The sequence below is a fragment of the Hippopotamus amphibius genome, chromosome X (genome assembly GCF_030028045.1).
Source record: "Hippopotamus amphibius kiboko isolate mHipAmp2 chromosome X, mHipAmp2.hap2, whole genome shotgun sequence".
Taxonomy (NCBI): domain Eukaryota; kingdom Metazoa; phylum Chordata; class Mammalia; order Artiodactyla; family Hippopotamidae; genus Hippopotamus; species Hippopotamus amphibius.
The window spans coordinates 135,215,015-135,237,981 of NC_080203.1; the positions used below are offsets into that span (position 1 = coordinate 135,215,015).

At 47.4% G+C, this 22,967-nt stretch overlaps 1 protein-coding gene across 3 annotated transcripts in view; it reads left to right on the forward strand.

Moving 5' to 3' along the window:
* Positions 1–22,967, forward strand: part of PRKX (protein kinase cAMP-dependent X-linked catalytic subunit) — a 91,218-nt gene that overhangs the window by 13,422 nt on the left and 54,829 nt on the right. The window contains exons 2-3 of one of the 3 annotated variants that reach the window (XM_057717887.1): positions 8,903–8,957; positions 11,159–14,130. The exons of the other annotated variants lie outside the window; for them this stretch is intronic. Coding sequence (XP_057573870.1) covers positions 12,466–13,422 — 957 coding nt within the window. The 5' untranslated portion in view covers positions 8,903–8,957; positions 11,159–12,465 and the 3' untranslated portion in view covers positions 13,423–14,130. Of the gene's footprint in view, positions 1–8,902; positions 8,958–11,158; positions 14,131–22,967 lie in introns of those variants that run through there. 3 annotated transcript variants of the gene reach the window in all.

Here is a 22,967-nt window from a genome sequence, read left to right on the forward strand (position 1 = left end):
CTGCTCCTCTGAGCATCCCGGACAGCCACAGAGGAGATGGAATTGTGACCCAGGAGACCTGCTAAGCCAGCGTGATCTTTTCCCCCCGTCCTGGGGCACCCCAAAGGCCCACCGCCTCCTCTTGGTCGTTGGGGAGTCTGGTGTGTTCTACGCATGGTGGCTGGTTGACCCTCTTAAGGGTTTAAGTTCCTCTCCCAGCTGGTGCTGCTTTTGTGACGGTTCCCTCTCCACGTCTGAAACCCCCCAGCTCCTTCCCCTGGGGAACACGCCACAGAAATACGCGCGGAGAAAAATGTGTCAGCGGCCACCTGCTCTGGAGCCTGTTTCTAAGTGTGGTGCATTTCAGGACAGCTGCTCGGCTTCCTTAAAAGCAAAAGTGAAACGAGGGCACCGTCAGCTTTAGACACCCGCTTTAGAAGCCCCGTCTGGAACGTAGGATGCTGTTGGCAGAACCGTCCGTGGGAAGGCTGGGTGGGTGGGTGGACTGGGCTCTTTACCTCCTGGGTTATCGCAGGCAGATCGTCTACCTTTGTAAGAGGGGAAACCGACTTCTTTATTTCGTTCGCCCGTGATCTCGGGTGCTCTCGTTTCTCCCGGAGGTAGTGCGTACACAGGTGTGCACACACCCGTATACAGGGCAGGTTTCTGGCTGAGGGGGTGAGAACCCTTCTGGCTGTTGAAAACACCGTGATTTCTTTGAACGTTGAGAAATACTCTGATGAAACCTGGGACCGGCCGCCTCTTTGGACGGGAAAAGCCACCTCAGCTGCCTGGAGCTCCCTGTTGAGTCAGCCCGGCAGGTAGCTCCCAGGTAGACGTCCCGAGCCTGCGCCGCAAAGTGGTTTGTGAATTTTCCCTTTAGAATGTTTTGTTCCGGAAACAAAGTGACCTCTGAGGGTCGGGGTTCCAGGCTGCTTCATTTGCAGCCCGGGAAAGACTGATGAATCCTGACAGACATCACGCAGTGATTGGTGTCAAGTGAGGATGCCCGCTCAGCCCAGGAATCTCTCAGTGGCACAGAGAGCAAGAGTCTGGCACGTGGATTCCCGAAGGAACACAGATTTACAGGAAGACCATGAAGAGGGAGGGAGCAGCTTTTATCAAGACTCTTGAGAAACGGAGACCTTGCCTTTCTATTGATTTAATGTGTTGCCGGAGTTGAACTTGACTTCCCAAGTGGCCGGCGTGGCATCGCCCTTTGAAACAGGTCTCCGACGTGTCCTGACTTTGCACGGACCGGCCGTGCCTGGGCTTGTAGAACAACGTGCTTTGCGTTGTGAACGTGTTCTCTGGCTCCAGCCGGGCAGGACGCGGGCACGGGCGGCGGGAGACACACACGTTTTTGTTTTGTTAGTAGACGCTTGGACTCCACGTGCTTTCTCAGGACGCGGTTCGCCTGCATCACGCAGAGAGGCAGGGTGGGTTCTTACCCCAACCCGGGCTCATGGGGGGCTTTTACGATGACCCCCCGGGGACCTAAGTCCCTCCCTCTCAGACCCACTGGGGGATGATGGGGTCTTAGTCCTTTCTCTTTGGGCCATGAGGGTTATGCCGTGGGAATTTTGGATGTTCCTGAAGACAGGGAGGAAATCCTAGAGGAAGATTGTTGAGGGAAAGTGGGTCTTTGTCACATCCTCAAATGACGCCTTTGATCTTGGTGAGAAGGCTCTGGTTTGAAGTGGGACTCATCAGAATGACTTTGAACGGGAGACAGTTTTGCTCGATTGTATGTCATCTGTTCAGGGTTTTCAGAGTGCCTGTATTTAGTACCATGGACTCTTAAATGCTCATGAGATAGATCCTAAATGAGAACAAAAAGGGCAGATTCATACCTAAGAAACTCACGAAAACTATGTCTCCTTTGCAGAGCCTAAACTAAAAAGACGATAAAAATATTTCTTTATCCTGTTTGGAAAATGGTGGCTCTGGCGAAAGAGTCTATTTAAGGGGCGGAACCACATGCCTCTTGAAAGAGCGTATTGGTTTCGCAATGGGTTGCTATGGTTGGTGTGTAGCTGAGATGAAAGTGGTTCTCAAAGTAGGGGTTCCGGGGCCCATGTGGGGGTTCCCTGAGAACCTTATGGGACCCTGCGAGGTCGTGAGGACTTTTATAAGAACACGGAAACATTATTTGCTTCTTTTTCCTCTCTCCTTCTTGCATGAGTGTTGGGTGGAGTTTCCAGTGGCCACCTGAGCTGTGGTGATGCCTGTCTCTCTGACAACTGGTACAATGCATCCTTGAGGGCTCTGAGCGTTTTCTGTACGTTTGTTTTACGTGTTCACATGGTTACTATCTAGAGGCACCCCTGCCCCATACACACACACGCCGCAACAAACGCTTCCCAGGGTTCTTGATACAGTAAGTCCCCTACCTGTGAACCTTCACTTTCAGAGATGCGAATGTGTCCCTGTATGCCAGCTGTTGTACTGCACTACTGTACTTTTCAGGTAGTGTGCTGTAAGATTTAAAATGTTCTCTTTATCTTTTGTGTTCATTTTTTACGTATGATTTGTGTGAAAAGTATTATAAACCTGTAACAGCACTGTTTAGCCGACGGTGTTAGTTGGGTACCTAGGCTAAAACGTTGTTGCGCTTCCGAGCAGATTGGACTTACAGACGTGCTCTGGGAACGGAACTCATTCATGTGTAGGGGGCTTACTGTACGTTTCCAGAGCGTGAAAAAAAATCCTGAGATCAGAGAGCTTGAGAGGTGCTGATTTGAGCTAATGACCGGGTCTGCAGTGATGTTGACATAGCATCCTCATTGACAGGGATGGGTTGATGAAGATGCCTGGATCTAGCAAGTCGTCAGGAAGTGAAACGCCTCCTTGTGTCCGAAGGAAACGTCTAGAAGTTTTTTGTTTTGCATCCAACTGCACCCCACCCGAAGCGGTCACTTTGTTGGAAACTGAGTCCTACTCATCACACTGCTTTCTCGAAAATGAGGATGTTCCCGTCGCTACATATGTTTGAAGTAAATCAACAAAGCCATGGCTCAGAACACGGTAATGAGTGCATCCTTGGTGTAAAGAACTGTCACAGATATTTGGGGACATGAGAAGAGAGGCCGGACAGAAGTCCCATTTTCAAGAAGAAATAACTGTCAGAAAAGCGGGAATGGGATCAGGAGCGTAATCACGATGCCAAGAAGGAAGTCGGGATTTAATAGCAGGGCTTTACCAACGGACGCGATTGGAGTGAGCATATTGGAGAGGAGACGGAGGAAGCACTGAGCTTTGGGGGGGAGTTCAAAGCACCAGGTGGGATTGCAGTGTGTGACTTGGAGAGAGAAGTCTGCAGACATAGGTTAGATCCAAATCATGGGTGTCATCAATATTAATTTTGTACGTTGGTAGTTTTTTAATGTAACAAGGTACATGCACCCCTATGTTCATAACAGCGTTATTTACAACAGCCAAGACACGGAAGCAACCTAAGTGTCCATCCACAGAGGAATGGATAAAGAAGATGCGGTGCAGATATACAGTGGAATATTACTCAGCCATAAAAAGGAATGAAATCATGCCATTTGCAGCAACATGGTTGGACCTAGAGATGATCGTACTTAGTGAAGGAAGTCAGGCAGAGACAAATACATGTGATATCACTTATACATGGCATCTAAAAAGAAATGATACAAATGGACTTGTTTGCAAAACAGAGACAGACTCACAAACTTAGCAAACAAACTTACGGTACCAAAGGGGGACAGTGGGGGGATGGGGGTAAATGAGGAGTTTGGGATTAACATACACACACTGCTGTATATAAAGTCGATAAACAAGGTCGTACTATATAGCACAGGGAACTATATTCAATATCTTGTCACAATCTATAATGGAAAAGAATCTGAAAAAGAATTGATTTTGTGTGTGTGTGTGTGTGTATCTGAATCACGTTGCTGTATAGCTGAAACAAACACAACATTGCAAATCAACTATACTTCAGTTTTTTAAAATGTGTAAGTTTTTTAAACAAAAGAACATCATGCATGGGTCAAGGCATGGAGAAAGAAGATGGTTGAAGCAGGATGTTGTAGAACGGATCAAAGGGTGGGACCAGGGAGATTCTTTGGTCTAAGAGAGTGTGCATCTGGATTAAGGCAGTGGAACAGGGAGATTTCTTGGCAGCCGGAATGGTTGCAATCCCGTGTGTCTGAAGCTGTGAGGGGCTCCAGAGTGGGCAGTAAGGGGGTCGAACGTGGCTCAGGTCTGTACCTACCTCACTGTGTGTTACTGTGTACCTGGGATGCAGTAGGGAATACTTGTCCAGCCAGACGCAGGAAGAATGGGTGTGTCGCTGGCTATCGGTTACCCTGGTGAGAGTACAGAGCGTGAGGTCAGTTTGAAGAATTGAAGGCTCTCCTGTCAGAGATGTCACCAGCAAGAGAGAGACGAGGCAGGGATCAGGGCTGGGGGCTTTAGAAGAAGGAAGATTCTCGTGCTGGGAGAACCCAACAGTGGGTCAACGGGGCATTTCCAGCAGGATCCGTCCTGTCCATTGATTCTCACGTGAATGGTCTAAACATGATAAAGTCGATCCTGTTATACAGTTTATTTATTTATTGGCTGTGTGGGGTCTTCATGGCTGCGTGTGGGCTTTCTCTAGCTGTGGCAGGCGGGGGCTACTCTTCATTGTGGTGTGCGGGCTTCTCATTGCAGTGGCTTGTCTTGTTGGGGAGCACCGGCTCTAGGCACATGGGCTTCAGTAGTTGTGGCATGAGGTCTCAGTAGTTGTGGTGCACGGGCTTCATGGCTCTGCGGGCATGTGGGATCTTTCTGGACCAGGGATGGAACCTGTGTCCCCTGCATTGGCAGGCAGACTCTTAATCACTGCGCCACCAGGGACGTCCCTGTTATACAGTTTTAATACCGTTTTCTGCACCAAGAATAAGTTTAGGGTTGAGTCCTAACCCTCTCCTGTCGTGAAGTAAGGATGAATCTCAGTGATTTGGAAGCGGTACGGCAGCCTCAGCCCTTACTGTTGTGCAGATGAGCCAGGCTCCCAAGTAGACTCAACAGGACTAGTCGAGCAGGACTGGTTCAGCCTGTTTGCATGGTTAGTTTCTTGACTCATCTGCAGCTCCTGGATTCTCTCATAGCAAAGTTCTTCTCTTGCTCTTAAATTCCTTAGAGCAGCGTGGTCCAGCCGAACTTGGTGCCACGAGGACCGTGTCCTGTAACTTACCTTGTTGTGGTGACCAACGGGTTGCACCAGCTTCTTTTTTTAAAATTTATTTTATTGGCGTATAGTTGATCCACGATGTTGTGTGAATTGCTGTTGTATGTCGACGTGATTTAGGTATACACAGACGTATATATATTCTTTTTTCATGTTCTTTTCCGTTATCGTTTGCCACAGGGTATTGAATGTCGTTCCCTGTGCTCTACAGCAGGACCTTGTTGTGTATCCATCGTATATATACTAGTTTGCATCTGCTCACCCCAAACTCTGAATCCTTCCCTCCTCCCCCACCTGCCCCCGTCCCTGCCCTTGGCAACCACAAGTCTGTTTTCTTTTTTCTTAAGGTTTTTTTTTTTTGATATGGATCATTTTTAAAGTCTTTATTGAATTTGTTATAATATTGCTTCTGTTTCACGTTTTGGTTTTTTGGCCGCGAGGCATGTGGGAATCTTAGCTCCCCAACCAGGGATTGAACCCGCACTCCCTCCGTGGGAAGGCAAAGTCTTTAACCACAGGACCACAAGGGAAGTCCCCACAAGTTTGTTTTCTATATGTGTGAGTCTGTTTCTGTTTTATAAATAAGTTCATTTGTGTCATTTTTTTAGATGCCACATATAAGTGATATCATATGACATTTGTTTTTCTCCTTCTGACTCACGTCACTCTGTAGGACCGTCTCTAGGTCCATCCATGTCTCTACAAATGTCCCAATTTTGTTCCCTTTCACGGCTGAGTAATATTCCATTGTATACATGCAGCACACCTTCTCTATCCATTCATCTGTGGTTGGGCACTTAGGTGGCTTCCAAGTCCTGGCTGTTGTGAACAGGGCTGCTGTGAACACTGGGGTGTGTGTATCTTTTCAAATTATGGTTTTCTCTGGATGTACATCCAGGAGTGGGGTTGCTGGGTCATCACCAACTTCTCCATTTGATTCAACCTCACTTCATTGGATTTTTAAAAAAAGTCACGCGTGTCTAGTAACTACTGTATTGGACAGCACAGTTCACACACCTAAGGATCTCGACAGTCATATGAGTGAACAAAACCAGACATCAGAATTCCGCCCTCCTGGGCTGCCACCAGCTCAGGATCTTTTTTTTTTTATTATTAATTGATTCATTTATTGGTTGTGTTGGGTCTTCGTTGCTGCGCGTGGGCTCTCTCTAGTTGTGGCGCAAGGGGGCTGCTCTTCATTGCGGTGCGTGGGTTCTAGGCAAGGAGGCTTCAGTAGTTGTGGCACGTGGGCTCCATGGTAGCTCTCGGGCCCTAGAGCCCAGGCTCAGTAGTTGTGGCACACAAGCTTAGTTGCTCTGTGACACGTGGGATCTTCCCGGACCAGGGCTCGAGCCTGCGTCCCCTGTGTTGGCAGGTGGATTCTTAACCACTGCGCCACCAGGGAAGCCCCTCAGGGTCGTTTTTAAGTGATTTGTCAGAAACTGTTAGTAATACCAACGGAAACAGCTCTTTAATACTCTCCTCCCCCAATTCATTATGACACCTGAGATATATTACACGTCAAAAAGACCTCCCTTCCCTAATATAAGTAAACGCCCAAAGGCATAGGTATATTTTCCAAAAGTGATTAATATTGGTTGCTATTTTCTAAGCATCTCTGGTAGCAGGTCCCACAGGGGCCCTTTGTAGCATCTCTTCTGTTTCTATATGAACCATATTCTAATGGGTACTTGAGGATTTCATGGCAAAACAGGTCAAAACAGGCAAAATGTCTTCACTGATGGGGCCATTTGAGTTTGTCTGCAGAGCAGTGCACTTTCTTGAGAAGATGTAGTGAAAGTTATAGTTATAAATGTGTATACACACAGGCATAGCTGTACTTTACGGCACTTCACAGATACCATGTTTTTTAGAAATTGAGGGTTTGTGGCAACTCCGCCTCGAGCAAGCCTGTTGGTGCGGTTTTTCCGAGAACGTTTGCTCCCTTCGTGTCTCTGGGTCACATTTTGGTCGTTCTTCCCTGTATTTCAAACGTTTTCTTTATGAGCACCCGTGTGATGGTATCTGTGACCAGGGCGCTTTGCTGATCCTGTGACCACTCCGTGAAGGCTCAGAGGATGGTTTGCATGTTTTAGCAAGAAGCTATTTTAAAATGAAGGTCTGTACGTTGTTTTTTGAGACATAATGCCATTGCACACTGAATCCACTGCAGGGGAGGGTATTAACTGGGGAGCATCACTTTTTTTTTTAAGCTCTTTATTGGGGTGTAATTGCTTTACACTGTTGTGTTAGTTTCTGCTGTACAACACAGTGAATCAGCTGTATGTACACATATATCCCCACATCCCCTCCATCTTGAGCCTCCCTCCCACCCTCCCTATGCCACCCCTCTAGGTCGTCACCAAGCACCAAGCTGATCTCCCTGTGCTCTGCAGCAGCTTCCCACTAGCCGTCTATGTTACATTGGGTCGTGTGTATATGTCAGTGCTACTCAAAACATCACTTTATATGCACTGGGAAACCAGAAAATTCCTGTGACTCGCTTTCTTGCGGTATTTGGTTTATTGTGATGGTCTGGAATCAAACATGCAGTATCTCTGAGGTCTGCCTGCATGTGTGTGTGTGTATGTGTGTGTGTGTGTGTGTAATTTCCAGCCTCTCCCTATTGTAAACATTGCCAGAAACTTTTCTTTAAATTAATTTTTATTGGAGTTTAGTTGCTTTACAGTGTTGTGTTAGTTTCTACTGTACACCAAAGTGAATCAGCTGTGTGTATACATATCTCCCCTCTTTTTTGGATTTCTTTCCCATCTAGGTCACCACAGAGCACTGAGGAGAGTTGCCTGAGCTACACAGTAGGTTCTCATGAGTTCTCTGTTTTATACATAGTGTCAATAGTGCAGAGACTTCTGGTTTCAGGTGGCAGCCTGCCTGCACACAGATGCACATCTGCTTGTTGCACGCGCACGCACACACACACACACATACCCCTTCATAACCTCCCTCTCCCAAGTTTGCACTGAACTGATACTACAGTTTATTACAGGAACGCAGGAATAACGTAGCTGTAGGCACACATCAGGAAGGCACTGCGGGGGTTGCCCCCAGGTTAGAATCTGCACCAGACTTGTTGATGCAGCAGCACGGAGAGGGCTGGACACACCAGACCCCACACAAGCTCTAACGCGCGTGAGGACTGAGGGGGAATTCCTGTGATTCGAGCTCGGTGCTTTCACTGCGGAGGGCCCGGGTTCGATCCCCCGTAGAGGAACTAAGATCCCTTAAGCCGCATGGCGTGGCCGGGGAAAAAAGAAAAAGGTAAGGATTGAGTAACAAAGCTCAGGGGTCTCTGGAGAACTCCACACCCTCCCTGCCGTGAGCGCGGTACCCAGAATACCATCAGCACTGTTGGAACCGTTTTCTGTAAAGAGCAACAAAATTGGGGCATTTGTAGAGACGTGGATGGACCTAGAGACGGTCATACAGAGTGAAGTGAGTCAGAAAGAGAAAAACAGATACCGTATATGAACGCATATGTGTGGAATCTAGAAAAATGGTACAGATCAACCAGTTTGCAAGGCAGAAATAGAGACACAGACGTGGAGAACAAACATATGGATGCCAAGTGGGGAAAGCGGGGAGGGTTGGGGGGAATGAATTGGGAGATTGGGATTGCCGTATATACAGTACTAATAAAAAAAATCAAACTGTACACTTTAAGTATATGCAGTTTATTGTGTGTCAATTGTATCTCAATAGAAGTTCTTCAAGAAAAAAAGAAAAAGAAACGGAAGGCAGTGGTTCCTCTCTACAGGTGACATTCTCCTAATTCTTTCATGGCAAGGGTCCTAGCCTCACTCACAAGTGGGAACTTGAGTGGTCTGCTCCAGACACGCATTCCTTTTTTTAATACATTTATTTGTTTAGTTATTTAGTTTTGGCAGTGTTGGGTCTTCGTTGCTGCGTGCAGGTTTCTCTAGTTGCGGCGAGTGGGGGCTTCTCTTGTTGCGGAGCACGGGCTCTAGGCAAGAGGGCTTCAGTAGTTGTAGCTCACAGGCTCAGTAGTTGTGGTGCACAGGCTTAGTTGCTCCCCACATGTGGGATCTTCCCGGCCCAGGGCTCGAACCCGTGTCCCCTGCATTGGCAGGTGGATTCCTAATGACTGCGCCACCTGGGAAGTGCCAGACCCTCATTCGTAATAGGAAACGACCACCAGCCTTGCCTTGGCCAGTAGGTTTACACTGTCTGAGAGATCAACGTTGCAAAAGACGTGAAATCCCAGAAAAAGCCAATCATTCAGGGAGCTTAGGAGAAAATGAAAACAAACAAGGGAATGTAAGAGGAAATTTTTAAAAAGTCTCACTTTAAGTCATATTTTCAGAGAAGTTTGACAAGACCCTGTGTCCATCAACAAAAACAGGAAGTTCCAATACAAGAGAAACTGAAAGAGCTTTCATAGGATGGCTGGACATGACAAAGGAGAATTTTTAAAAGTCCAAAGGGCGATCTCATCCACCCTTGTGACTTTAGTTATCATCTTGGAGCTGGTGGCTGCCAAAGGCACAGCTGTCACCTCCACCTTTCTCTGGGTGCCGGAGGGCGGGTCTCCAAGGCAGTGCCTGTTGGGGGGGTGTCTCTCTCTCCCCAGACATCCAGGGCTCCCCTTGTGTTTCCTGAGGCTGTTGTTACAAACCATTACAAACCAGGTGGCTTAAAACAACAGGAATTCATCCTGTCTCAGTGGTGGAGACCAGACGTCTGAGGTCAAGGTGTCCCAGGGCCGAGCTCCCTCCAGAAGCTCCAGGGGAGGGTCCTTCCTGCCTCTTCCAGCGTCTGGGGGCTCCAGGCGTCCCCGGGCTGGTGGCCGCCTCCCTCCCGTCTCTGCCTCCGTCTTCACGGGGCTTCTCCTCTGTGTCTGTGTCTCCTCTTCTGTGTCTTAGAAGGACCCTGTCATTGGATGTAGGGCTCCCCTCATCCAGGAGGACCTCATCTCAGCCCCTTCCCGTCATCACATTTGCAAAGACGCTGTTTTCAGATAACTCCCCTTCCTGAGGTTCTGGGTGGGCATGCATCTTTGGGGGCTCGATTGGACCCACTCCATCCCTGTTCACACGCCCACAGGGTCCAACATGGAACTTGTCACCACCTTCCCCCAAACAAAACAACTCAGTTGACCCTTTGGACAGCTGCCAGGGTTTCCTGCTTCCTGTCTTTTCCTTTTCCTTAGACCATATGCTGTATACTTTTAGAGTAAATTATGCATAAAAGGCTGTGCAGACTACAACATATATTGCAATAACATTCTCAAAAAAAACTCCTAGTGTATTTTAACATTATTAAATTATATCAAATACATCTTTGTAAAAAGCACAGAATTTTTTTGAAGTTTAAATCACCACCTTCTCCGATGCCTTAGCCACACCCTGTGGTCATCTCCTCCCTCCTCCCAGCCCCGTTCCCTGCGTCTTCACGCAGGACTTTTTTCTTTCATGCCATACGAGTCTTTTGTCCTTCCTACTGGCTTCTGTGACCCCAGGGACAGCTCTAAAAGAAAACAAAAGCACGCAGAACCCAGATGAGCCAGGCACTTCCCTCCTGTCTGCCGCGTGATTTCCTGTAACCCGGCGCCTAGAGAACGCGATGGAAGGATTTCAGAACCCCTGCCTTCTCTTGCCCTGTTTCCTCATTCTCAGGAACCTCAGTTCGCTCTGTGGCCTTTGCCTCACCCATCCTTCATTTCAGTGAGCCTCTGATTTCCCGTCTGCGCCACCCTCCCCATGTCCATTGGAAACTTCACTTTCTCAAATGTCAAGGTCTTTCCCAACCATCACACCAAGGGAAGGGCTGTCTGTGAGGGTGAGTCCAAAATTAGCCACACCCTGGCTATAGCATTTATTTTAATTAACTTTTAGAAAAGACAAATACATCATTTTTGGACACAGTCTCTTTGCTTTGCAATACACTTTGTCCATCTGTCCACAAGCTTTCGTGTTCCCTCATTAAACCATGTGTTAGGCTGAGCTGTGAGCCACGCAGGCACCGCTGTCTTCACGTCTGCATCAGAAGGGAAGCCAGCTCCTTGATGGCTGACACCTGTGCGACCTTCCTTGACCTTCTCTCTCCATTCACACGTGCTTCTTCGCGACAGAACACTTTCTCCACGCTGTGAACAAAGTCTTCGCTAAATCACGGCAGCAGGTACACCCTCAGACCGCAAACAGCGAATCCCGGCACGCTGCTCTTCTTTCGTGCACATCGCAAGTGGGGCATCCACGTTTGCTGGCACCGCAGTCACACGTGAACGGATGTAACACGTTCACACCCGCACAGCAGTGACGGGGGAGACGGCGGCCTTGAACGGAAAGCGCTGAGAAGACCGTGCGGCCGACAGAAGTTTTCATATAACCGGAGTGCGGGTGATTTGTGACTCACCCTCGTATGTGTTCCTCCACACACCTGTCTTCTGAAGTCCTGCAGCCTCACAGATGAGCTCGTCGGGGTCAGGATGGCTGTTGTCATTCATGTTTACTGGCAGCCTTTCTGGCACGATGGGAACAAAACAAAATAAGATCAGGGACCAGCTTTGTGTGCATCGGGGCTGTTTCCGAATCGCGAACGCTGCCCAAGACAGCACTGTATCAGTAGTGGTGGGATGGTTGCCTGGCTTCGTCAGACCGCCCCAGGTTTTCACTTAGAGAGCTAGGCTGTCTTCACCGCCTGGACCACGTAAACCATCTGTTGTCAGAGATGGAGCGTACGTTTCCAAATGGGCAGATGGACCCCAGGCACAGGAATTGAGGATGAGCTGGGTTGTAGCACCTTGAAGGCTGTCCAGGACGGTAGCCGCCAGCCACGTGAAATACCACCCACACCGGTCGCCTGGTCTCAGCAGCCGCCGAGAGCTTGTGGCCGTGGCGTGGACGGTGCAGACGTGGAGTGCTTCTGTCACCACTGAAAGTTGGACTGGGCTGTCTCGCTCCCAGGTGGTGCTTCTCAATTGGGGGCGATTCTGCCCCCACTGGGCAGGTGGCGGCATCTGGAGACATTATTGATTGTTACAACTAGGGGGGTGGAGACCAGGGACGCTGCTCCCCACCCCACCGTGCACAGGACGCCCCACCTCAGAGAGGCGTCCAGCCCCAGTGTCCGTAGTGCCAAGGCTGAGAAACCCTGTCTTAACATCAGAGACGTTATCTATCATCTCTCTGTCTGTCTGTCTATCCATCTATCCATCCATCCATCCATGTATCTTCTGGTCTCTGTATTTATCTGTGTATCATTGTTATTTATTATCTACCACCTACCTGTTATCTATCTTTATCATGTATCCATCCATCCACACACCCAAGCATACGTTATCCATCCATCCACCCACCCATTCACCCATCCCTCCATCTACCTGCCCATCCGTTCATCATGCATCCATCCATCCACTCGTCCGTCCATCCACCCACCCATCCATCCATCATCCATCCATCATCTATCCATCAGCTATGCATCCATCTTGCATCCATCGAACTACCCATCCATCCATCCACTCACCCATCCATCCTTCATTCATCCATCCACCTATTCATCCATCATCCATCCATCCACCCACCCATTCACCCATCCACCCATCCAGCAGCCTATCCATCCATCATCTGTCCATCCATCCACCCACCCACCCACCCATCCATCCTTCATCTGTCCACCCACCCATCCGCCCATCATTCATCCACCCACCCATTCATCCATCCACTCATCCATCCATCCATCATCCATCTATCTATAGCAGTGGTTTTCAACCAAGGGCAGTTCTGCTGCTCGGGAGACACTGGGCCGCGTCTGCAGACATTTTGGCTGTCACGAATGCAGGAGGGGGCCTACGGTATCTGGTGGGTGGGGAGCAGGAATCCCACGCCACACCCCACAGTGCACAGGACGCGGGCGCCCGCCATCGGCCATCACAGAATTATCTAACTCAGAGTGTCAGTTACGCTGTGACATCATCACATCCCACCCTGGATGCAGTTCAGGCTGCGCCTCTTCACCTGGCCACCTTGTGCTGTGAAGGGACAAAGACCAGCCTTGTGCTCCTGGGTGAAGGCTCACCGGGCACCCTGTTGAAAGGCGCTCCTGTCTGCTCACCGGCAGCCCAGCAGCGGGGCCTGGAATTCCAGGCATTTCCTTGTGTAACATTTGTTAGTGTTGGGGCTGGCCTGGGGGACTTCCTGTGTTCCTTTGTTTCTTTTGTGATTATACATTTTGTATCTTTCTTGGGAGAGGGGATAACTTAGTGATTAATCTGTAAATAGAATTGTGGTTCTGAGATATCTGTTCTATTTTTATCTTTCAAAGTGGGACACTGTGAAATGGAATGTGGCTTGTCTCAGCAACATTTTGAGGGAATTGCTTGTTTTTCTGTTTTTTGTTTTTTGTTTTTTTAAACCTGTCTAGACTAGTGAACTGGCAGCACTCACCCCTCCCACCCAGGGCTCAGCGGAACTGTATCCAGTTTACTCAGCTGATCTTTGAAGTTAACAATGCCAAGTTTAAAAAAAAAAAAAAACCTTCATAACTTTATCCAAAGCACACATTTTGGGAGGATAAATTTTGTTTATTAGGCGATAAGTCACAAGCTATAAAATTCACCCTTTCCAAGTGTCCAGTTCCATGATTTTAATTTTAATCCGAGTTAGCACACATTCTTTAAAAAAAAATAACCTTCTGAAGATTTCTTTCCCCTATGAAACAGTAGTTTGTACTAGTTTGCAGCCATAATTTCCAAAAGCCAACTTTTAAAAGGAGAACCGGATACTTTGGACACCTCCGATGTCATGTATTGTAGTTCGTAAGCTTTTCTGATATTCCCTTAAGGGGGGACACCTCCAGGAAAAGAACTGGGTTTTACAGTGATACGTTCATTCACTATGACATAGTAATTATTTTGCAATAATTATTTAACGTATGTGCACTGAATTAATCAATGTAACAGAGATATCAGTGTCGTGTACATAACACTTTTCCACGGCTCACAAATAAAAAATGAAGAAAATTGTACAGGGAAATGCATTCCTCTTTTGGGGCCCCGTCTGCCCCCACCCCCTCGATCCCAGGTACCCACTTAAATGTGTTGTATCTCTTTGCAAACATCTTTTCAACATAGAGAAGCAGATCTCCCTATCAAGAGGGGACTGACATTTTTCACATACTGCCTGCTTGCAGCCTCCTTCGAAATTATAGATTCTTTTTTTTCAGTTGTTTCAAACATTTCCAAACTAACGTCACCCATCTGAATAGTTAAGGAGGTAAAAGCTTTGCTCCCTTTGAATGGAGGAGAGAAGTGAGTCCCGACACCTTGCAGCTGGTGTTCCAGGCAAGGGCTGACAGCTGACACCTGGGATGTGTGGGGTCCACTGGTGGTGTGAGGGTCTTGGAAGGGACCCCCCCGGAATCCCTCACGTGGCCAGGGGAGCCCGCAGACTCTGAGCCCGCCCACCGTGTCCCAGCCTCACCTACGTGTCCGCTGAATTCTTCCCACCTCTGGGAGCGCTGGTGACTTCGGGGTGTGTCACCCTCTGTCCAGCCCCCGTCTTGCAGAATAGCTGCAGCGGAGGCCGTGGCAGGACGAGGCCAGGGGTGTACAGTCCTCAGGAAGCCTCGGGTCTGAAGCATGGTCCAGACCCCTGTGTAGCTCTTTGAGGGTCACCGGATGGCTCAGAAGTCTCCCGGTGGCGACCCTCATGACCTACGCCGTGTGTTTACCTCTGTACCGTAACCTGCTTTGCCCACACAGAAGTGTGAGGAAGAAGCATGTTCCCTCCAAACCCAGCGCAGAGCTCAGCCCAGTGGCTGAGCAGGTGATACACCAGGTGTGGGAGCTCTGCTCCCGCTGGGGGTACCTAGGATGAAGCACACTGCCTGCTGCATCCTCTCTCCCAGCGCCGTAGAGAAGAGATGCCGTCCCTTCTTGGAAGCTCTGCTCCCGTGGACATTTTCCACCCGCCCCTGGCCTGTCGGCTGTCTTTCCTCCTGCATTTCAGGGAAGGTGGGGTCTCCTCCACCCCCATCCTCTCCCCTGGGCTGTGCCTGGTTCTGTTTTGTTAGCACCTGGGGTGCCCCAGTGAAAGGCACACTGAGTGTCAGAGCTTCAAGCGAGATGGCAGGTTATAGAGAACTGCAGGATGCGGTGGGCAGTGAGGCAGGTCTTTCATTCGGAGGTGGTCGAGTCAGGTCTTTCTGAGCTTTTCAGCTCACCTCCCTTCTTACCTGTGTAGACAGGTGTTGAAAAAATTATCACTGTCATTCGGGTGTCATTATGCTAAACGTACACGGGGTGGGTGTGGACTGTTTCAGGATGGGGTGGATACGTGAGGTGCTACCCTGAAAAAGTTTTACCTTTAGCAAACTTATGGTTCCCAAAGCAGATCGTGAGGGGCAGGGGGAAGGAGAAATCAGGGCTTTGGGATGAACAGAGACACACCACTACGTATAAAATAGATAACCAACGAGGACCTGCTGTAGAGCACAGGGAGCTCCACGCAGTGCTCTGTAGTATTGGAAAAGGAAAAGGAAAAAATATGAATATGTGTATCTGTATAAGTGAATCACTTGTACACCTGAAGCTAACACGACATTGTAATTCAACTGTGTTCTAGTAAGATAAAATAAAATAAAATACAGAATATAGTGTATAAAAGAAGTAAACAGGGACTTCCCTGGTAGCGCAGTGGTTGAGAATCTGCCTGCAGGGGACGCGGGTTCCATCCCTGGTCCGGGAAGATCCCACATGCCGCAGAGCTACTAAGCTGGTGACCCACAACTACTGAGCCTGTGCTCTAGAGCCCACGAGCCATAACTATCAAGCCCACATGCCGCAACTATTGAAGCCCGTGTGCATAGAGCCCATGCTTCGCAAGAAGAGGAACCACCACAGTGAGAAGCCTGCACACCACAACGAAGAGTAGCCCCCGCTCGCCGAAACTAGAGAAAGCCCTGCATGCAGCAACGAAGACCCAGCACAGCCAATTAATTAGTTAATTAATTAAAAAATGCAAACAACAGGGACCTACTATATAGCACAGGAAACCTATACTCAATATCTTGTAATAATAACCTTTAATGGAAAACAGTCTGAAAAAGAATATATATATATAAACTGAGTCACTTTGCTGTACATCTCAAACTAACACAACATTGCAAATAATGACAGTTCCGTTAAAAAAAGGTTTCCCTCCATCAGGCAGTGCTGGGAGATTAGTTGGCGTCCAGATGCCAGGAATCTCCAGGAGTGAGGTTGCTGATGCCAGAAGCTGGGTGACGGGGTGTATTTAATCCTCTTCCCAGCCCTCTCTGGTGTAAGGTTTGAAGGAGTAGTTTGGACCGTCCCTACGTCGTGTGGGCTGTTCTTAAATGAAGGTGGAGGTTACAGGTGATTGTCAGGTGGGTCGTGATGAGGTTTTTTTCTCCTCTTTGGGAAATAGGCTTGCAATGTCCATATGTATCCGTCATCCATCTGTCCGTTCTGTCTGTCTGTGCATGTATCTGTTCGTCTGTTCCTTCCTGGTTTTTTTTTTTTTCCTTCCTGTTTTTGACCAAGGTAGGGGGATACAGTCAGGTGAGAAAAAGAAGGCAGGTGTGCTGGTGCAATCGGTCCTTCTCTTCGGATGCCTTTGTCTCTGGTCCAATCTGGAATCTATGGACTTGGGACACAGGGGACTCTTGAAGATTGTCACGTGGGACCTAGAACTCTTTAGGGTATACAATAGAGGCGATTAAAAAGAAAAAACTATTTATTTGGTTGTACCGGGTCTTAGTTGCAGCCTGAGGGATCTTTTGTTGTGGCATGTGGGATCTAGTTCCCTGACCAGAGATCGAACCTGGGCCCCCTCTGTTGGGAACCGGTAGTCTTAACCACTGGACTGCCAGGGAAGTCCCTAGAGACATCTTCTTAAAATAACATTTTATTATGAAATAAAGTTTAAGAAGATTAATTCAGTAGTTGAAGATGCAGGAGAAGTTGTAAAATAGGACACAGAGGGGAGTCGCCATGTGTCCTCATCTGGGACCCCACCTTGGTTACCAGGGTGAGTCAAAAATTATCCTCCCTCGGGCTGTAGAATTTATAGAAGTTTTAGTATAACCAGAGTGTGGATACTTTTTGACTCACTCTCCTGTATCCTCTGTAAACAAAGGGCATCGTTAAAACCAAGAACTGGGACCTCCCCGGTGGTCCAGTGGGTGAGACTTTGCGCTGCCAATGCACGCGACTCGGGTTCCATCCCTGGTCAGGGAACTAGATTCCACATGCCGCAAGTCAGAGCCTGCACGAGCAACGAAGACCCTGCGTGTTGCAACTAAGACCTGGTACTGCCAAAGTAAAAATAAATAAATAAAAAGAACAAAGAACAAGATACCCAAGAACTGGCTTTGTAGGATCTCCCAAGTGGGACTTCGTTGGGTAACAGTGGAGGTAACGGAAGGCTTTCTGCTTGAAATCTGAGCTACGGTTCTGGGTGCAGAAGGTGCTTATTCCTTGTAAGAAGGTAACACGCGGGAGGCCACCCTGGGATCTTTGGGTAAAGAGTGGATTAGAAGGATGAAGCTGATGTCTTCATTGCTGAATGAGACACACAAACGTGCAAGACGGGTTTTGACACCTCAGGCCCCCTAATCCACCCCCACAGCCATGGCATCTCCTGTTCAGAATCGTGTCATCCCCGGTGTGCACCCAGAATGGAAAGTGTGTGTGTGTGTGTGTGTGTGTGTGTGTGTGTGTGTAAGAATTGTTTTTATCACCTAATAACTTCCCCTCCCTTGCTGTGTAAACAGGACTTCATCCTATTTATTTATTTTTATAATTTTTATTGGAGTCTAGTTGCTTTACAGTGGGTATTCACGTCGGGTGTACAGCAAGGTGATTCAGTTATACATATACATCTATCCACTCTCTTTTAGATTCTTTTCCCGTATAGGTCATTACAGAGTATTGAGTAGAGTTCCCTGTGCTCTACAGGAGGTCCTTATTAGTTATCTAGTTTTATATATAGTTGTGTGTGCGTGTCAATCCCAATCTCTCAATTTATCTCACCCCCCCAGCCGCCGCCGACTTCATCCTGTGTAGATTCAAAGCACAAACTCAGTCATTTTTAGGGAACCGCTACTATTTCTGAATCTCCGAAACAGGAAGAAAAGAAAAGGTGATTTCTCGTCAGGTTAAATAAATGGTTCAATTCCCTAATTTTCAACAGAACACAGGAAGTCTGGTTCTTAGGTGTAGGAATCCCTTTGCGTGTTTAACCACTCTTTGCTGAGTTCTGTCTTGCTGGAATTTCTACCTTGATTCTAATCCACACGTTCTTATAATGATCCTGTTATTTCAAATTGTCTTTTCCTTTATTTGTGAAATAAATGTTCTTTTTAAACACGTCCTCAAAGGGTTTGTTTCTGCCTCTTTCATCACGAGGGAATACGTCCTTGGTTATGGGGTGTTTTCCCCTTAAAGTACGAAAAGGAAGTATGTAAGATAATGTCACCAATGGTCTCCACAATGTAAACTAATAAAAAAGTGGTGTGTTTCTTCAGGGTTAAATTATGTCAGAAGTATCTAGAAAAAGATACAGGGACATCGCATATTTTATCTGATTCCTGCAGTCTCAAGGATTAAAAAAAAGTCATTGGGAAGCTAGACTTTTGTGTCGTAACCGTAAGTTTAATTATGTCCGTTTTCCGCAGAAGACATCATGCACGCACACTTTCACAAAATCCTTTGTAAGATGGGGAATCGTTTCACTTCCAGTAATTACAACATGAAATGCAAGTGCAGTTCATTAAAAGGAATGTGGAATTTGGCTGTCGTTTTGGTGAAACTTCCTCTTTTAGAGTCTCCAAGAGAAATTCCCCTTTCTGGCGGGGGCGTGTTCCCGGTGAGGACAGCCAAGGGGCTTACCCCAGCGGAGCAGAAACCCAGTGATGTTTCCTTTCCCCAGAAAATGTTGCTATTGTTAGTATCATCCTGTTCTCTCTTGGCCGTGTCTCGTGGTTTGCATGCTTCTTCTGATAAGCTTTTGGAAAGTTCATCACTTTTCTGGAACACACTGGCTTTTCTTTTTATGAACTCTGATTGTTTTCTTGGAGTATCTCCTCATCAACTATCTGAACAAAAACAATTGTTTGTGGTGTCCCCGATGTTGGCCTTTAAATTTCCCCAGATTTCCCAAGCCACATCAATATATCAAAGACCCGAGCAGAACCCTTTCGGGGTATTTGAAAAATGTAAATTTTCTTTTCCAAACATGTTCTGAAACAGGAGGACGGTAACTAAAAATCCTGTTAGGTTCTGTATGCAAAAACACGAACATGTAGTATTAGGTGTTTAAATAATAAGGATGCTAGAAGAATCCTTGCATTGCTTGGTTGAATTTGTACCCCTGGAGCTGCCATAACAAATTACCACCAAACTGGGACACTTAAAACCGTAGACATTCATCCTCTCTGAATCCTGGAGACCAGACATCTCAGGTCAGGTGTCCCAGGGCTGTACTCCCTCTGAAAGCTCCAGGGGAGGGTCCTTTCTCCTCTTCCAGCTTTTGGGGGCTCCAGGCGTCCCTGGGCTTGTGGCTGCCTCCCTCCCGTCTCTGCCTCCGTCTTCCCGGGGCATCTCCTCTGTGTCTGTGTCTGTGTCTGTGTCTGTGTCTGTGTCTGTGTCTGTGTCTGTGTCTCTCCTCTTCTGTGTCTTAGAAGGACCCTGTCATGGGATGTAGGGCCCCCCTCATCCAGGAGGACCTCATCTCAGACCCTTCCCTTCATCACATCTGCAGAGACCTTGCAAATAAGCTCCCATTCCCAGGTTCCAGGGTTAGGACTTGAACCTGTCTCTTGAAGGACACAATTCAGGCCTCAACCGGTGGGAGCAGAGTTAGAACAACTGTGTGTAGCTGACCCAAACAGGGCCAGGCCCGCCGTGGGTCCCCTCCCACCACAGAGGCGGAGCGGGGTCGGGATGGACTTTCTGGCGTTTTGCTGTATTAGTGGGTTTTCTCTTTAGAATGTGCTGCAGGTGGGGTGGGGGGAAGGAGGAGACCAGAGAGGGATGGAGGGTGAAATCAAGAGGGGGTGGCCGCCCTCTCGCTTCTGTCATCACCCCTCAATCCCTGGACCGCGATAAAAACCCAGGGCTGTATGTCTTTTCTCCTTTTGTGACCATGCGCATACCACGTTACTCTCACTGTCCCCATCCTATGTGGGTTTTCCCCAGGTGTTTCCAGTTCCAGCAAACTTAACCCACACAAACTTAAATCCAGGTTTTCTTTGATTTTACTTCATTTACATTATGAATTTCCAAAGACAAAATAACAGGGGTGCTTTTTTACCTGGAGTCTGCGGGGCGGAGGCTCTCCCGTGGTCCCTGTGTGACCTTCCTCCTCTCGGGACAGTTTGTGGGTTTGGGGCTGAGGAAGAGAGCAGGTCAGTCTCTTCTGACCAGGAGAGATGTGTTTTCTGCACTTGCCCACACCTCGCTGTGAGGTTCTTTCTTTTTTTTCCTTCTCTCTGTTGTGACTTCAGAGTAAGGAGATGCCTTTTAGTTCCACGTGTATTCAAGGTGATCCCTTTATGTATTTTAAAATTTTTTATTGGAGTAGAGTTGATTTATGATGTTGTGTTTGTTTCAGGTGTAGGGCAAAGTGAGTCAGTTACACATACACACGTATCCACTCTTTCTCCGATTCTTTTCCCATAAAAGTCATTACAGAGTATTGAGTAGAGTTCCCTGTGCTGTACAGTAGGTCCTTATTAGTTATCCGTTTTATATATAGTCGTGTGTATATGTCAATCCCAGTCTCCCAGTTTATCCCCTGCCCCCATTTTACCCCCAGTAACCGTAAGACTGTTTTGTACATCTGCAACTCTATTTCTGTTTTGTAGATAAGTTCATTTGTATCATATTGTAGATTCCACATATAAGTGGTATGACGTTTATCTTTTTCTGACTGACTTCACTCAGTCTCATCATCTCTAGGTCCATCCACATTGCTGCAAATGACATGATTTCATTCTTTTTTATGGCCGAGTAATACTCCATTGTACACATGCACCACATCTTCTTTGTCCGTTCATCTGTCGATGGACATTTAGGTTGCTTCCATCTCTTAGCTGTTGGAAATAGTGCTGTTGTGAACAGTGGTGTGTGTGTATCTTTTCAAATTAGAGTTCTCATCTTTCCTAGATATATGCCCAGGGGTGGGATTGCCGGATCATATGCTAGCTCTATTTTTAATATTTTGAGGAACCTCCATCCTGTTCTCCATAGTGGCTGCACCAATTTACATTCCCACCGACAGTGCAGGAGGTCTCCCTTTTCTCTACACCCTCTCCAGCATGTATTGTTTGTCGATTTTTTGATGATGAAAGGTGATACCTTTAATAGTTTAGCTCTGCAGGGCTGTCTAAATATCCAAGGTGAAGGTGCCCAGTTTTCGCTGACTGTCGTGTGTGTCTGTGTCTAGAGGCACGTCTGTATTTAAATGTACTGTGGAATATGTTGATGGGTTCTTCTGAGTGGGTTAGAATTTCATAGTCTGCTAGTTATGTGCAGTGAGGATGTCTTATTTCTCCTTCTCCCCCCACAGCCCTCCGGGTGGAAAGCCTGAATGATTTTGTATGTGTCTAAGTTTTGAGGGTTTGGGAGGGATGAATGGGAGTAGGGGAGGAGCTTGGGATGGGAGCGGAATGTAAAGAGAATGGAGAAAACTGCAAAGGCTTTGAAAGGACGTGCCATGTCCTGCACTTGCATTTAAAGAGCAGAATGGCCCGTAAATCCAAGCCACCTTGCTCACCCGGAAACCAACACCGCTTGTCATGTTGGACAAAAAACCACCATATTAGACTGACTATGAAAGGGATATGCCCACCTTCAAAGTGGTCCAGCCTTCCAAAGAGATTTCCATGGGTAATTCTGACAGAGTGAAATCCACAGGCCAGCTCTGCTTTGGAACTTGGCATTTTTCAGAATTTGGGAGGATAATCCAGGGGGGTTTTGGTTACTTTATGATACCGTCAATAGAGTTTGGGTAAGGTGATTTTATGAACATGTAAGTCTTTCTCTAGTGAAGTGCACCCAGCGGCAGGGATCAAGACCCAATAGTTTCCTATTTTGTTGAAAATTTATTTTATTGACATCTAGTTGATTTTCAATGTTGTGTTAATTTCTGCTGTACAGCACAGTGATTCCGTTATACACATATATACATTCCTTTTCATCTTCTTTTCTGTGATGATTGATCACAGGATACTGAATATAGTTGCCTGTGTTGTACAGTAGAACCTCTTTTGTGCATCCATCCTTTAGGTAGCAGTTTGCACCTGTCCAACAATACCTCCCTATGAAACAGCTCCAGGTGTGGTGTTCGTAGCCGTGTGAGTTTATGAAGACACTCAGACTTAAGAACTGTGTGAAAAGAATTCGGGAACCCATAGTTGATTCCCATCTTAAAGCTTTAACTGTAGCCGTGACCTCCACGTCAGACTGGCCTCAAGAGTAAAAATCCCTTTTTCTTCATTACAGGACTACCCAGCCTGGGGTGGGGAGGAGGGAGTTAGCCAGCGCGGGGAGAAGAGAGTGTTTTCCTTAAAGGCGTCTCTTAGCAGGGAGGAAAAACTTGGCCTGGAAACACTTGAAAAGACTTCTTAAAATTTTTTCCCCAGTTTTACTGAGATGTATTTGAAATATAGCATTATATTAGTTTCGGGTGTGCAACACCACAGTCTGTCTCGTTAACCTCCATCACCTCACGGTGACACGTTTTTTTTCTTGTGGTGAGAACGTTTCAGATCCGCTCTCTTA